Source organism: Periplaneta americana, chromosome 10 (genome assembly GCF_040183065.1).
Source record: "Periplaneta americana isolate PAMFEO1 chromosome 10, P.americana_PAMFEO1_priV1, whole genome shotgun sequence".
Classification (NCBI taxonomy): domain Eukaryota; kingdom Metazoa; phylum Arthropoda; class Insecta; order Blattodea; family Blattidae; genus Periplaneta; species Periplaneta americana.
Window position 1 is genome coordinate 34,957,526 of NC_091126.1, and position 16,496 is coordinate 34,974,021.

Consider the following 16,496-nt stretch of genomic DNA (forward strand, 5'->3'; position numbering starts at 1 on the left):
CTAGGATCGCTAATATCACCTCATTACAGGCAATGCAAAATAGTACCGGTACCGTCACAGTCTATTGTTTCTAGCACCCTCAAAACTCAAGCTTCGTGACTGTATATAGTAGACTGTGGTTTCACCCAACAATACTGGATGTAGAGAAGGAGTTGCATTAATAGGTAAGTAATGTTAATTTCTTTCATATGCTGGAATTAAAAACATGGACTATTTCTTTATTTTGTTTGAATGATTTTCTTCCAGTGTTAAAGAACAAGGAAATGTTTATCTCTAAAAAATGTTTGTTATTCTGATTTCGTAAGTGGAAAAGAAATAATTAATTTTATACATGCAGGGTGAATACAGTTTGCAAGTGAAATAATCACACAAATGGAAGGGAATGATAGAGCACGTTGAAATGAATAAAAAAGCTAAAATACGTTTTGTGATTAAATGCATGATTAAGTAGAAAATAAAGTTGCAAGTTTTAGATGCCTGACAACACTGCCGCTAAGCTCAGTAGCTCACAATTACGACAGCCTGGTATTACACTGCTAGTGTCATGGACACGCTGACAGACCACGATAAATGTGTCTGTATTTGGCATGTTCTTCTCCAGTTGTCGTTCTGCATAGGGCCTCTGAGCTGTATGGGAACTACATCTTGTTTCGTCATAAATTAATATCATATCGAGATATACCGTGTTCAAAAAATTTGGCATTGTGATGCCCAGTATACACACACACTGAATATCAGTAATCGGTATGAAGGCTGCCAAGATACTAACGCACACTGTATTAGTTCTCCTCGTGTAAGAGGTAAACGAACTCTGGCCTGTCAGGCAATTTTTTAAACTTCTCCTTTACTCCCTCTCTGACTGCAATGTTGCAACCCCCTTCACATTGTTGACTAAATTCAAATGTGTGATTTTTTTAATCAAATTTACACGAAAACCGTCCATTCTATTGAAATACACCAAAGAGATAAAATAATGTTTTTTTACATTTTCTATCGACATAGACAAAAGTCACGATTCTAGTCGCAATAGTTATCGAATGACAGAGTGTTAAATATTTGGCAAAAAATATTTTTTCAGAGGAAACTACAAACTTCCCATCAATATATATATATAAAATCAGTGCGTAACAGTGTTGAATAACAGCATTGACCTCCGGTCATATAGCTATTACTCACTTATCAACATACAATTTTTGTACAGTATATACAGTAAAACCCCGATTATCCGTCACCCTATTAACCGATTGCCAGATTATCCGACTGTCTTTCTCTCTCTCCTTTTTCTTTTGCTACAGAAACATATGAAGTTATACTATATTATATTAGTACCAGTACGTATTTTTTTCTAGAGAGTGTTATTACAAGTCTTGACACTTACACAGTATGGTCTACTGTTCGAGTCATCGTACTGTACAACTTCTACTGTATATAAAGTATATTCCATGAGTGACAAAACAAAACATGTTGTGCTAAGTACCGAAAAAAGTGCAAATAAATTAGTTGTTTGGGGAAAGAGAAACTGTGTCTCATCTCGCATCAGAATACGAGATTGATGTTACAATTGTGCGAGATTTAATGAAAATACTAAAGTACGTAAATCTACAACACGAGACTACTATTCCTATCTTTCCACTGACATCCATTACAAAGAATTTCCTTGCCCCTTAAAACCCTTCGTTGGCAACCAGACTTAAATGAAATACTGATTCACTGCCTAGCGTGTTAAACAATAGATCATGAAGGAAATATAAAAAGTGCAAATATTATCCACTTAATTTACGAAAATATTTTATGGTACGGATTATCCGATTTTTTCAATTAACCGTTCAGTCTATCCCTTCATTACCACGGATAATAGAGGTTCTACTGTACATAGGTTAACCTTCTTACTCTATATACACACACACACATTTTAAAATTTATTTTACATGTCTTTTAACTTATTTATTTCCCTAATTCGTTTTTCTCTTACTTTCCAAAAGTATATTCCGAAAAATATGGTATATATATTAGACTTTTTTTGTTATACAACACGAGGCATTCACTCTGAAAATTTGCGTTGTTGTTTCACTTCAACTTCTAGTTAAAAATATCTCGAGACTGATGCACAGTTTTGGTAGAACATGTCGAATAATGCTGACAGGCACAAAATCTAATAAGGTCCGTTTATTTCTGCAATGTTGTTGATTCACCATCCAATCTAACTTGACTATTAACTTAATCTATCTAATCTACCTACTGTCATGTATATTAAATTTACATGCCATGCATACTGTAATAATATGTGTACATTCGATAGAAACAAAACAGATTGATATCTACAAATTGAAGCAGCCTGCCTAATGGCACAGCTGTCATCAAATATTTACAATTTTAAGGAAACTTACATACGAAAGTTCCTACTCTCTATGATTGTAGATATGAGATGGAACAGATCAGTCGTGTAACTGTGAGAAAGACAATGGACTTTTTTCGTAATAACCTGGGACATGGTTTGGCTGTGAATGGTTTTCATTTTGAGCATCTCTTGTAAAGTTTTGTTAGTAATAGTGTTTTGTTTAGTTTTATGAACTACTCAACATGATTTTACATACTTGTCTCAAGTTTGAAGTCCAGGAAACAAGTTTAATAATAGTACATTATGCAACGAGCCTATAATGGTAGTAATTAAGACGCGAGGACGTTTATGAAACTCGCTTGTGATCGTTTCATAATTTTCATACGAGCGTCTTAATTACCATTATAGGCAAGTTTCATACGACTTTTTATGCTCGACCATATTTCTAACTTGAAATTTTTCATAAGTATTCATGTTATTGTTATGTGAGTGAGTGCAATAGCCTACTTCATAAATTGTGAGATGTGCGCAGATGCGAAAGTATTGATTTTTTCCGAGAAACTAATATCGACGACCTTGATATAATCTAGAGAGTAGGATAAACATTAATCTTGATATAACCTTGAAATTGAATTCGACATTGAAAAACGAGATGACAAATTGAATTTATTTGAATATTATTTACAATTAACGCTAATTATTATAGTAACAGAACATAACCTTCTGCGACAGTATTGGATTTCCAGCCTCCGTGACGCTTCGCTAGTTGTCTTTCGATTGCATATCCGAGAATAATCGATACTTGCTACAATGGTGATTTCTGATTGGTTGAACAGCTGAACTTTAATGAATAGATGTACTTTAATGACATGCATTAAACGGCTGCTACCAGGTGTATAATTACTACATTTCTTCGGCATGGTCGAGCATAAATAGTTAAAAGACATGAAACAGGTGAATGCGTAAAATTTCTACACATTCTTGCGTAAAATTTCTACACATTCTTGCGTAAAATTTAATGGAGATTCGGAATATGTAAATTTTAATATAGAGTAGGCCTACCATGTAAAAAATTAAGTTTACTGTCACACCCTATATGACTGAATAACATTTTTCGAACACTGGTATTGTATTGTATGGTTTATCTCCAACAGCTTTTGCATAAAACTTTTTTTTTTTTGCAAAATTAAGATTTAGGAAGTTATTAGTAATATTCATACCTTTTGAATATGTATGTCTAGAATAATGATTACAATATGAGAAATATGACTTTTCATTCACGAATATTTTGAAATGCAGTCTATCTTTAAATATTTAAGTACCTTTAAATAAAAGCTCCCTCAATGGAAGTTCTTGTTACAATTATGGTTTTTCTGTTCTAGTTTTTTATAATGGAAGCCTTGCAGACGATATTTTGACAACTGTCAGAGAAGCTGGTGGGGAGATGACCAAACATGATCTGTCTAATTATCAGGCAGTGAATCGTTTTGCATTGGAAACTACATTTGGAGACTTCAGAGTTATGGTCCCTGATGCTCCATCAGGTGGACCAGCTTTGTTGGCAGTTCTGAAATTGCTTCCTAGTCTGAATACTTCTATAAGTGAAATAGTGAGACTGGCCATAGCTATAGAAGACACATACAGGAAGGCTCGTGATGGAGACTGGGGTAATTTATATTTTAGTTGCATTTGTTATAAAAGTACTGTAATCTACACGAAGGTGGCTGACATTTCACAGTACATATTTTCACTATCTCTTATCGCGACTACTTCCATTTCTGTCTTTTCGTTTGTTGCTCTCTTCAGCTAATTTAGAATTTAGAAGAAAATTAATGCGGTATGACCTTTCTTGAGATTGCATCTAATAGCAGGCCTATGCATATTTGTTTATGTATTTATTTTTTTATTTATTGATATTTTGGCGTTTTTGATAGACTCTGTTTACAAAGTTTGTTACTAGTAAAAAAAAACGTTTGTGCGAGATCGTGCGTATTTGCTTGTTTTCTGCATAGAACCAATATGCGGTAAGTGTGAAATACCACATTCAGTATTCCCAACGTAACACACATAACAATTTCCCTCTTCTTACCGCTTAAGCGCGACATTCATTTTACTGCTTTAGGCTTTTAACATATTATTTTTAGAGACGTTTAACATAGTAATAATTATAAATTGGAAACTTACCACTGCAATTTCACCTAAATTGCAATGTTAATTATTGTTTTTAAATATTTGCAAAAATTAAGTAAAGTCTACTACCCCACGAAACTTATTGCATTCCTGATACAAGTAACATTAAGGAAGCCATGAAAAAATCAACAAGATTCCAGATGCCGATGTTATTACTGCAATATGTTATATAAATAATATTGTTAAAATATTAAAATGAAAAATAAATCATTACATAACCTTACCGCTTGTTTTAAGTTCGCATTTATAGACGGGGGAAAAAAAAATACAGACGTATATCACGGCCTGCTGGAATATAGTAAACACAGAAAACATTTTATAGTAACAATGTTGAAGAAAGATATTTTGGTTTTCCGAAGTTGCCGTCATTAAACAGAAACCAACATGGAGATTTCATTGCAACTAATTAGAAATTCGTCTTTCAGGTATGTAATAAACGATCTTCGCACAAAATAATGTACGATACACGAGCGGTATGTTTGTTTTCATGTTCTTGGAAATTAAAAAAGCTCAACTACGTTTCGCTTTTTCAATCTTTTCCTCGAACATGAAAACGTCAACATACCGCTCTTGTAACGTATATTACTATACCATCTCAAATTGCCAAATTGGAACTTCAGAAAGAAAGTATTCTATTCCTTGAATTGTTCACTTCTTCATCAAACTGACACCACTAAAAAAGCAAGAAGCATATAAGTTTAAAGACAATGGGAAAAGTATCTTTAATTCTGTTATGGAAAATGAAGATACTGTGGAGAAACGTAACAATTGCACTCGAAAATTGAATTTAGTTTGCATTCTAGTACTGTAATTCATTACATGTGGTGATATAAATTCTTTTTCCAGTATCCAAATAAGCAAAACTTAGATTATGTAACACCAATAGTGACGTATTCACTAGCAATAATAACATGTCCAAAGAAATCTCTAATCGATTAATGAAAGCAAACAGAGCATATTTCGGCTTGAAATATCACTTTAGTTCACATGCTCTATCCAGAAAGTAACAATTATTCTTTACAAAACATTACTGAGACCAGTTTTGACATATGCGGCAGAAACGTGGTCAATCTCCAAAAACGATGAAAAAAAAATAGGAGATTTTCGAAAGAAAGATTCTGCGAAGGATCTATGGTCCAACATTTGAGGAAGGTCTCTGGAGGAGGAGATGCAACTATGAATTATATAGACATCTAGGAGAGCCAAATATAATCAATACAGTTAAAACTAGCAGATTGAGGTGGGCAGAACATGTAATACGCATGGACCCAAGTGAACCTGGCAAAAAAATTGTAATAACAAATCCGGGAGGTCAGAGAAGACGAGGTCGACCGCATTTGCGGTGGATTGATGGAGTGGAAGAGGATGCCAGAAAGTTGGGGTGCAAGAATTGGAAGGCTGCTACACAAGATAGAGACGGATGGCGACAATTACTAAGGGAGGCCCAGGCCCACCAAGGGCTGTAGCGCCAATGATGTTGATGATGAATAGTGATGTATGGCAAGTGAAACATGAGTACTTTATAAAGATGCAATAAACAAAATCATAAATTTTTGAAGGGAAAATATTACAGAGAATAATTTGACGAATCAAAGAAAAGGTGGAACTTGGCGAATCAAAACCAATAACTAGCTAAATAAGCTGATTCGATATAATGTGTTACATTTTATGAAGGCACAAAGATTAGGATGGTTTGGCCATGTAAACCGTGTACAAGATGACAGATTTTTTAAGAAGCTATATTGATGGAAACCATTAAGCACAAGAACAGCTGGAATACCAAATAAAGTATGGAAAGGTGATGTCACTGAGGATATAAGGAAATGAAAGTAAAGAACTGAACAGTATATATCCAGAATAGAAATGAATGGAAGAAAGTCGTTGGGAAGTCCAAGACTTCCACGAAGTTGTAGAGGAGGAGGAGGAGGAGATATAAACTACTGCTTGGTTGAATGTATGCAGCCATATTTTAAGGTGTTAAGCTGTGCCATAGAATAGACTGCAACTAGTGGTGCATTTCGTACCTATTGGTAGGGTTGTCAGATTTGTTTTATAAGAAAATGTAAGTTTTTCACAAAAATAAGGAAGTTGTATGTGAACTTTCCAGGGATTTAATAGCATATAATTTATAGTTTAAGGTGTAAGGTCATTACCATTCTTAACTCTATTTTAAACAGTTAACATTATAAAATACATTTACAGAACCTGTCTGTTAGGCCATATTTCCAGGGTAAATGTATTATAACCATTCATACTTAGGAAAACATAAAGCACTGCTGACATCACTATTATTTAACAAATGATTTGGTAGCCTGAAATAATTTTGGATTATTTTTATTCTGCAAGACAAATTCTCTGTATGACTGAGTAAAGTTGAGAAATACTTGTAGTTCAGACTTTATCAAGTCCACGAAACACTTGTTTCTTACATCTGACCACTTAAATTTCATCAAAGAGAGAACATACTTTCAACTTAGGCATTTGAACCTGATGTACTGAACTGAAAACTAATTGCCTTTGCATTACCGGTACTCATATTTGGAACTTTTATTTCAGTACTTGGTGCATAACTAAAATCAAAGCTCTGATCCAAATACTCTTAAAATATCTTCATAACATAATAGAAAGTCCTCCTCTGTTTTCTGCTTCCCACTTGGTTGTAAAATTATTTGGAAGAGGCTTTTGGTGTTCCTTAAAGAGGAGGATGAAAAAGAAGAAGAAGAAATTGCATGCATATTGGTATACATCCACAGTGAATGAATAATAGTGTTTTTTGTTTCAGGTGAACCTGATTTCCCTACGGATAGTCATGTCATGGACAGTTTCAGTGTAAACAGCAGCTTGACTCAGTATGTGGGTTCTCATGTAGCTGCTGCAGATTTGAATGACATCTATGTCTCTGTAGTCAGGTGCGTGACATTGTTATTTACATCTAGAGAGTAAGAGAGGAATGATCAGTTCCTGATCCCATTGGAGACAAGGAAGTAGACTATATCTAAAATCAATATTTGATAGGTACAAGAAAGAAATTAATACTATTAATGGAGAAAAATTCGTTCCAGCACTGGGAATCGAACCCAGAATCCCTAAGCTTGACATGCTGATTGCTCTTAACCAACTGATGAGCTATGCTGGGATTTGATTCACAGCACCTGCCGAACTCTCCTCCTTCGTTTCATCAACGGCCTACTACCTGCATTTTGGACATATATGTCATATACACAGGAACGCATATTTAAACGACTTTATATCTCGGTATAGCTCAGTTGGTTAAGAGCACTCAGCATACCAAGCTGAGAGATCCTAGGTTCGATTCCCAGTGCCGAACGAATGTGCAATTAATAGTATATATGTGATGAGTACACATGTCATGGAATACATAATATTCGATAAGAGGATGGCGCGGTCCTCAAAAGAATATATATAAAAAAATTAATGTTTGTATGTTTGTGTATCAGTTAGGAAGTTAACTAATAGAATGAATTCAGATTTATGTTGTAGGCAATCTTATAAAAATTACATAAGGATTTTTTCTAAAATTCTATAGTTTTGTTTATGGCACTTTGTCAAACATATTTTATTTCATTGTGTCTATATTTGTTGATGTATACATTTGTTCTTTCTGCACTTCTTCCGGACCAACTATTAAAGCTGTAATGGTAAACAAGGAGACTTCTTCATTCCATTTCATTTATTATGCTTCTTAGATCTTACATTAGCATTGAAGCTTTAAGATGTGGAACAAGGATATAGAAAATATTTCGTTTGATGCTAGTCTTGTAACGTAAATAAATAGTACTAATATTCCTCCTAGGAAGATTAAAAATAGGATATATGGAAATCAAAAACTTTGTGATAGTAAGCCTCTTATTATGCATACAATAGTTGTTTGGCAAAATTTTACAAGATTACAAGTTTTTGGCGAGAATGCAATTCATCCATAATCCTAGGTGTTATGCTACTGCTGCTGCTGCTGCTGCTGATTCTAATGCTGATGCTAATACTGCTTCTTTGATTTTACAAAATATTTCCTTCTTAACACATGGTTGAAGTAACACAGTTACTTCACTCTCTGAAAAGTCAAGTAAACAAGAACTATATCTTAATTCCCTCCTTCTTTTGCAGTATTAAACGATGAGACTTGCCAAGATTATGTACAGTATTTATAATTCACTTATATATATTGTCATTACTTGGAAAAGTTTTTGGTTCATTTATTGTTTATAGTCCAACAGTGCATTGCGTTAAGCTTGCACAATATTGTGTAACTTGTGTATAATTTTAAATCGCAAGGTTTAACACTAGTTCCTAGAACACTCATGACTTGTTTTATTTCAGTGGTCTCAGCTCATGGTTTGGCTCACAATTACGGACAAAGAGAGGATTTATTTTGAATAATGCCATGACGAATTTTGGAGTGGGGAAGAACAGTCCCTCTCCAGGCAAGCGACCATTGTCATTTGCTACTCCTGTTATTGCTGTGGAGAAGAAACGTATATGTGGAAGGCGCTTGATTCTTGGATCAGGAGATGCAACGATAGCAGCTCAATTGCTATCTCACCTTGTAGACAAAAATGTGTCCTGGATTGTGGAAGCACCACGTTTCCACGTTGTAGAAGGGAACATTATTTCTGAAGAAGGTTTGTAAGATTTGTTTACATAAAACATGTATTTATTTGCTATGTGAAAATTCATTTTTTCATCCAGGTTTATATCTGAAAAATATTAAATTTTTCTTACTCTTATTTTGCATTCCTCTTTTTCTGCGATAAACGTGGAAAAATTATTGGTTCTTTGAAAGAGAGAGCAATAAATGAACAATTGAAAGCAAGCCATAATTCGAATTAACACAGACAGATGGATGAGAACTACTGGGTGTTCAGTTCAAAGTGTGTCATGACTCGCTGTATGCCGTCATGTGGCTAGTCGTTGAGCCTAGAGAATTCAATCTTCCTACACTTCCGCAGAGGCGTATTACCTATGTGCCAGAGAAGTTGCCTAGCAAGTACGGCGTTCATTCTGAAGAGTACTTACCGATACGTACGGTAACGCCGATAGTGGCAGGAATGTGAACTGTTTCGAAACATGTACTGAGGTGAGTTTTATTTCTTACTGTCGGGATATGTGGAGAGGGTTAAGACGATTAACTTACGTATTTGTTGACATTAACTTCGATGGTCAACATGGACACAGAGCATTTGATTTGTGTTGTGGAATGTTGCTGTACACAACCGATGATAACAGATACCCTGCGTACAACTTGCCCATGCAAAACACAGTTCGAAAGAGGTTATGGTAGCACACAGACTGTAAAGACAGCCATCTGTTGCTACGACGTTCAAGTTATACCGTACACGTTCTCAAGTTCAGATTGAACTCATTGATTAATAGGCAACTTCTCTGACACAAAAGCTGAAACTCGCTTCAAATCGCTGACTCATCAACAGTGATGTCATGACACACTTTGAAATGAACACCCAATAGTAATTTGAGAGAGAGTTATATTTTCACACATACAAAGTCAACTGTAAGTAATGTCATTAATTTCGGGGGTTATTCTTTGAGATATGTAAAACAAAAAGGTTTACTAAAACTTTGCTCGATTTTGCTTCCATTTCGAGATAAAAATTGTTTCATGTGAAATATCTTATAGCGTATTTTGTGAAAGCCATTGATTTAATTCCCATTATGCTGAGTCAGTTTAAGATAGCAGTGTATTATGATAAAAGTTAATTGAAAAAATTTTAGTTTTGTCTTTTGAATGTGCAGAAATTTGATCTGAACAAATATAACTTTGTAAAATTTCTTTGCAGAATGAAGAGTTACACTTGTGATAAAATTTCTGTGTATTTAAAGGACAAAACTAAAATTCTTTCAATCATTTATAATAATTCTCTCTGGGATTTTGTTATATTTTGTTGTTTCTTTGAGTATTTCACAGTTTATGTTCGTACACTCATATATCCACACAGGGATGTTTATCTTTCCAGTTCACCATTTGCCTTCGTTAAGCACTGCTGATAAAGAGCAGTTCATCAGTTCACACTACCTGCTGCGCAATCTCTCAGAGCCTTATCAGAGCTGTAACATAGTGGAGAAAGTTGCAGACGATCTTGCATCCCATTCTGATTCTCGCGGGCATGGCCTGGCTTCAAGATTTTGAATTGTGTACGAATAATTTATTTACTAATATATGTAAAATATAGACATTATAAACTATTTATTTAATTTTATCAATATTTTTAGTTTACTTATGAATTATAATATAGGAAATATTGTGATATTACCATAAATTGAAAGAAATGCAAATTCAATTTCATTAACTTTCACGAATTAAAAATGGTGTTGGAACTGCACAAACTCGTTTAGACACTGCATGTTTTATATCAAAACACAGGTGTTAATCTAAGATTCTCTTTACAAAAAGTTGTACACAGTATTTAGTCCACATAGAATAATGTCTTATAAATCACTTTGTATTATTCTCAGTCTGATTTGTGTGATGGTAACCAATCATTGTCTGTTATCTTATTTAACTCTGTGAAGACATTTTACTGTAAGTATATGTGATATTTTCAATTAATAAAACATTATTGAACACAGTAATAAAACCTATAGTTATGTATGGATGTGAAGCCTGGGTTATGAAGGAAGAAATAAAACTCCAATTGGAAAGATGGGAAAGGAAAATACTGAGGAAAATTTATGGACCAATAAAGATGGATGGAGAATAAGGACAAATAATGAGATAAATCAACTATATAAGAGTCCTAATATAGTGACACAGATAAAAGCTAAAAGAATAGAATGGGCTGGACATATGATCAGAATGGATTAAAAAGATTTTTGATGGAAATCCAGGAGGGAGAAGATACAGAGGAAGGCCGAGGTTAAGGTGGTTGGACTGTCTGGAGGAGGACCTGTGAAGGATGGGAGTTAGAAGATGGAGGAAGAAGGCAGAAAATAGAGAGGAATGGGCTGTCATCATTAAGGAGGCACTAGCTAAACTTTAAGAGCTGCATGCCAGTAGAAGAAGAAGAAAACATTCTTAAATTTAAGCTCCATTTTATCTTTGTACAGGTTGTTTGACTAGCAACTTGCACATTCACTTATCTTGTTTTAATTTTTTTTTTTGTGTATGTGGAAAGGACTTCCAAGCAAATCGACGAATTCTGAAGAATTATCTTTCAGTTTGGTTATATTTACAATGCACTTCAGTTTTGGCAATATGCTGTATAAAGCAGAAACTTGATTTCTGAAGTTTCCGTGGTTGAGGTATTCCTTGTTACATTATATAACTAGATTAATGTGTATTTAACTCATGCTTGTTTTTAAAATAAAGAAGTGCAAACCACTGAAATGTGTAATGTATGGTATGAATGCTGTCCACCGTTGTGGCTGAGGGTTTAGCGAGTCTAACTCCGAACCCAGCAGTCCTGGGTTAGATTCCCGGCCAGGACGAGTTGCCTGGGTGAGGTTTTTTCGGGGTTTTTCCCTCACTCCTATGGATGAATATCAGGTAACTTTATCAGGTGATTGGAACCCCACTCATCTTCGCCACTTCCTTTCCTCCCCCATCATCCTTTCCTCATCATCCCATTTCTGGTTTTTCAGATCACTCTACCTGTGGCCTCCCGAAGCTGCTGATTCTCTCAACCGGCCTCCATGGAATGTAGTTAAGCGATGTTGAATGGCTTCTGCAATGGCACCCGAGGCAAACCTACTCGTGGGAGGACTTTCGCCTCGGACCGACAGGGGGGCCTTGGGGGAATTTGCCGAAGCAGGAATGGTATATGGATTCTGTCGGCTGTAGGGACCTGTTGTTAAGGGAGTCATGTGGTTAGGGTGGTACGCGTAGGGAATCTGTGGCACGCAACTCATTCTATATCGAGGATTAGCGCAATAGATCTCAATAGGTTGCAGTGCTGGGCCATCCGTGCCCCCCCTCAGTTAAATTCCATTCCATGGTATGAATGTTTGGCTCGGCCTTCATAGTTGCAGGAGGTAATTAATGAACTTGGTGAAAATGTAATCCGTTTTTATGAAGTAGATATATTAAGAGTCTACACAGCTCACAAGGGACTAAATGAAATTGTGTTACATTAGCGGTACTCTACAGGGTGAAAGTCATATATGTGTGCAGATTTTAATTACAAATTCCTTGGGATGAATATAATAAAAATTCCTGACATGCTGCAGGTCGCGAATGTATAGTTTTCTTGGCGTGAATTATGTTACCAGTATTGATAAATGTTTTACTTGCTTATTTTATTTCTTTATTTACTTTTATTCCTCGCTTACAAAATGCTGATGACATAAGAGATAATTTGAAGGGAAAAATTGTTCCAGAGCTGGATATGCTGGGCTCTGACATTCTGTAAAAAAAATGGAGGTTGTCACTTGCGTGGAGCATTGTAAAATTCTAGCGTTAAGTTGAAAAACGAGACTTGTCCAATGACTAGTCCCCTTCTTCTAACAAAGTGTTTCATACACTTCGACATACAGAGTTAAACAAAATGACCCAGCATTCCAAGATTCTGGGAATGAGTTGTGAGACAGTGAAGTTGACCCAATTAGATAGTATTATTTTAATGTACCGAAGTACATATGATATTTCCATGCAGATATTCTGCATCATCATACGATGAAAGAGTAATGGAATGAAGAAAAGTTCTCTCCGGCACCGGGATTTGAACCCGGGTTTTCAGCTCTACGTGCTGATGCTTTATCCACTAAGCCACACCGGATACCCATCCTGGTGTCGGACAGAATCGTCTCAGTTTAAGTTCCATCTCTTGGGTTCCCTCTAGTGGCCACCCTCTGCACTACATCATAGATGTCTATGAACGCAGGACTGAAGTCCACACATGTGCTGAGGTGCACTCATTATGAGTGACTAGTTGGCCGGGATCCGGCAGAATAAGCGCTCAGCACGTAGAGCTGAAAACCCGGGTTCAAATCCCGGTACCAGAGAGAATTTTTCTCCGTTCCATTACTCTTTCATTGTACAATTAGATATTGTTTTACTGAGGTGTCAACTTGTTTATAAATATAATTGTGTGCTTTAATGTTTATATAACAAAAAAAATATTAGTCTTTATTAACTATTTTTTATTTACGAAAGTCTTCCTTTAGATCAAAAAGGGGACATGTCAGCAGTTTTCAAAACTATTTTCTAAGTATATGTTACGTTTTGTAAAAAAAATAACTCCTTGTGGGACAAGTAGATCTGGCCAAGTGCAAATTAACAATACCAAAAACAAGGGTTAAAGCAAGTACAATGCAATCTGTGAAGGTTTTTTTGTTTTTGTTTTTTTTTTCTCTCAAAATTACCTCTGCATGACTAGCCCTGTTTTTGATCTCAGTGTCTCAATTATTATACATTTCACAGTAATGTATGTATGTTCTATAGTTAACTAAACTTTGAAGTGTGGAAAGTAGAGATTAATTTGCTGTGTGTAAGCCATAAATTTACCACTGGTAATCTTACTTTTACATTTCAATTAATTATAATATGTTTCCAAGACACTAGGAGAAAAGAAATATGCACAACATATTTTCCAAATATTGGTATCTCTTAGTCCTAGTTGAATTCTTATATTAGAAGATACAAACAGAAAAGTTTGTGTCACTTCCATATGCATATAAAACTGCACTTGAAGTTCGGTAAAAAAAAATCGAAACACTGTTACAATAATAAATATTGAAGGGTTTGTGAACTTGGAAGTTTTGTTTTGTAATATACACATACACACACGTCACTTTTGAGTTGAGTCTCTATCCATTTGACATAATATGGTTGCGTGTTGAGAAGTGGTAGTTAATTATGAGCCAAACAATGGAAATGCTGACTGTCCATACTGAACCAGAACAGGATGATACAGACGAAGTTTCGTGCCTTTGAGACTGTGCATTGCCCCTTCTTGACAGGCTGATCTCTCGCCATGTTCCAACTGAAAGAGACAAAGGAAATCTCTGTTAACATTTACATGCTAATTTAGTCATCCCAAACAAGTTGTGAGATTTAAAGAATTTATACCAAGAAAGTGGAAGAATATTTCAGACTGCATTCACACAATCAGATTTACTTCCAGCCTACAGTTAATATTTTTTGGAGAATACACACATACATATTACATACGTCATGTCATATTTAGTAAATTATATTATACTAGCATACATACACCGACATATACCTATACATACATACATACAGTGAAACCTACCTTTGCGGTCACTTTATTTAAACGGCCACCTGGCCAAAAGGCCAATTTTCTCTGGAACCAATTGGATTTTCCATAAGTTCAATACAAATTCTCTCTTTATTTAGCGGCCACCTCATGCGCCGGCCAGCGGCCGGGGTCTATTTGGATTGGAACCTAACTATAACAATCACTGTCCAACAAAAAATCTTTTCACGGATACTGTCTGACCTATTTTTTCGACGGTTACAGGACAGGAAGCAATAGCTAAGTGTACAACAGTACACCCTCCATAGCTTAGGGTTAGTTGCTTACTGTTTTATGACTCTTTTGTCACTTTCCACTCCGACCCTGCACAGCTATAAATTCTTATTCGTTTTTTAAGGATTGAAACACGGAATTTTTTTATCGAAAATGTCACAGTATGTTTTAGGTAGTTAACCATTCGAATTTTTTTTTATTTTCTTTCTCCTCTTTCTATCTTTCTCTATATGGACCAGCTTTTACGAATTTTTCTTCTTTTCATTCACTTGATTCAGAGGAATTGTGAAGTTAGTTTGAGAGAGAAATCATGTCTAACAATAAATTTATAGTGGTGTTAAGTTTAGAGGTGAGACGAAAAATGATTGAAGAAAGTGAGAAGGGAACATCAGCGAGAAAAATTGCAGAAATATTCAAATATGGAAAGACACAAATAAACGGTATAATTAAGAATAAAGATGAAATATTAAAAGAATGGTAGGAAAAGAGAATCTGTGTTTAATAATGTGAATGATTTCATTTACGAATGGTTCAAGTGTGCGAGGGCGAAGAAATTGCCAATAAGTGGGCTTATGATTCAAGAGAAAGCTCTTGAAATTGCCAAAGAACTCAATGTAAGAAATTTTGTTGCTAGTAATAGTGGTTAGAGTGCTTTAGAAAACGGCATAATATTACATTTCGTTCTGTGTCTGGTGAAGGAGGTGACATTGCAATCAGTGTTATTGAAGAATGGAAAAAATAGACTGCCTTCAATTCTTGCGGAATATGAACTCAGAGACATTTACAATGTTGAAGAAACAGGTTTATTTTCAGGGCCCTCCCTAACAAAACATAAGTTTTAAGAAAAAAGAGTGTAAAGGGAGGAAGTTGGCAAAAACAGACTAACCCTGCTCTTTTGTTTTAATGCTGCAGGAGAAAAAGAACTACTCATAATGATAGGGAAATCATTGAAACTGAGATGTTTGAAAAATGTTGACATGGGCTTATTGGAGGTGAAGTGGACTGCCAACAATAAAGCTTGGATGACATCATCATTGTTTGAGAATTAACTATAAGATTTTAATTCCAAGATTAAATGACAAAATCGCAATGTTATCCGCGAAATTGGCGTTTCTTCCCCCAAATACGACGTCACACCTCCAGCCCCTTGATCAAGGTATTATCCAGTGATTTAAACTGAGGTACCGCAAGCAAGTTTTGAAAAGGCTGGTTGCAAAAATGGAAGAGGCTGACATTAATATGCATGATTGTTGTACGCGCACAGTCCTAAAAGTCAGTGAAATTCAGTATTTTCTTGCTGATTCATAAAAGAACCGCAACCTTAATCAAGCGTCCACCTGATAAAACGGCCATTTTATAAGATAACTTCAGATGGCCGCTTTAGACAGGTTTCACTGTACATACACACATGTGGAAAACGTGGCTCTAAAACAAGTAGGCGTACCGGTACTACAAAACTATCAATTATTTATTTACATTCCATGGTATTCGTACATCGCTTCACA

At 35.3% G+C, this 16,496-nt stretch overlaps 3 protein-coding genes across 3 annotated transcripts in view; 2 read left to right on the plus strand and 1 right to left on the minus strand.

Moving 5' to 3' along the window:
* Window positions 1-11,882, plus strand: part of LOC138707589 (glutathione hydrolase 7-like) — a 35,631-nt gene extending 23,749 nt beyond the window's left edge. Inside the window, exons 6-9 of the mRNA XM_069837197.1 lie at window positions 3,721-4,005; window positions 7,311-7,437; window positions 8,867-9,168; window positions 10,519-11,882. Coding sequence (XP_069693298.1) covers window positions 3,721-4,005; window positions 7,311-7,437; window positions 8,867-9,168; window positions 10,519-10,691 — 887 coding nt within the window. The 3' untranslated portion in view covers window positions 10,692-11,882. The remainder of the gene's footprint in view (window positions 1-3,720; window positions 4,006-7,310; window positions 7,438-8,866; window positions 9,169-10,518) is intronic.
* Window positions 1-16,496, plus strand: part of LOC138707590 (uncharacterized) — a 122,176-nt gene that overhangs the window by 69,984 nt on the left and 35,696 nt on the right. The window lies entirely within an intron of this gene.
* The window catches only part of LOC138707591 (uncharacterized), a 46,933-nt gene continuing 44,059 nt past the window's right edge, over window positions 13,623-16,496 (minus strand). The window contains exon 3 of the mRNA XM_069837201.1: window positions 13,623-14,481. Within this exon, the coding sequence (XP_069693302.1) occupies window positions 14,306-14,481 (176 nt within the window). The 3' untranslated portion in view covers window positions 13,623-14,305. The remainder of the gene's footprint in view (window positions 14,482-16,496) is intronic.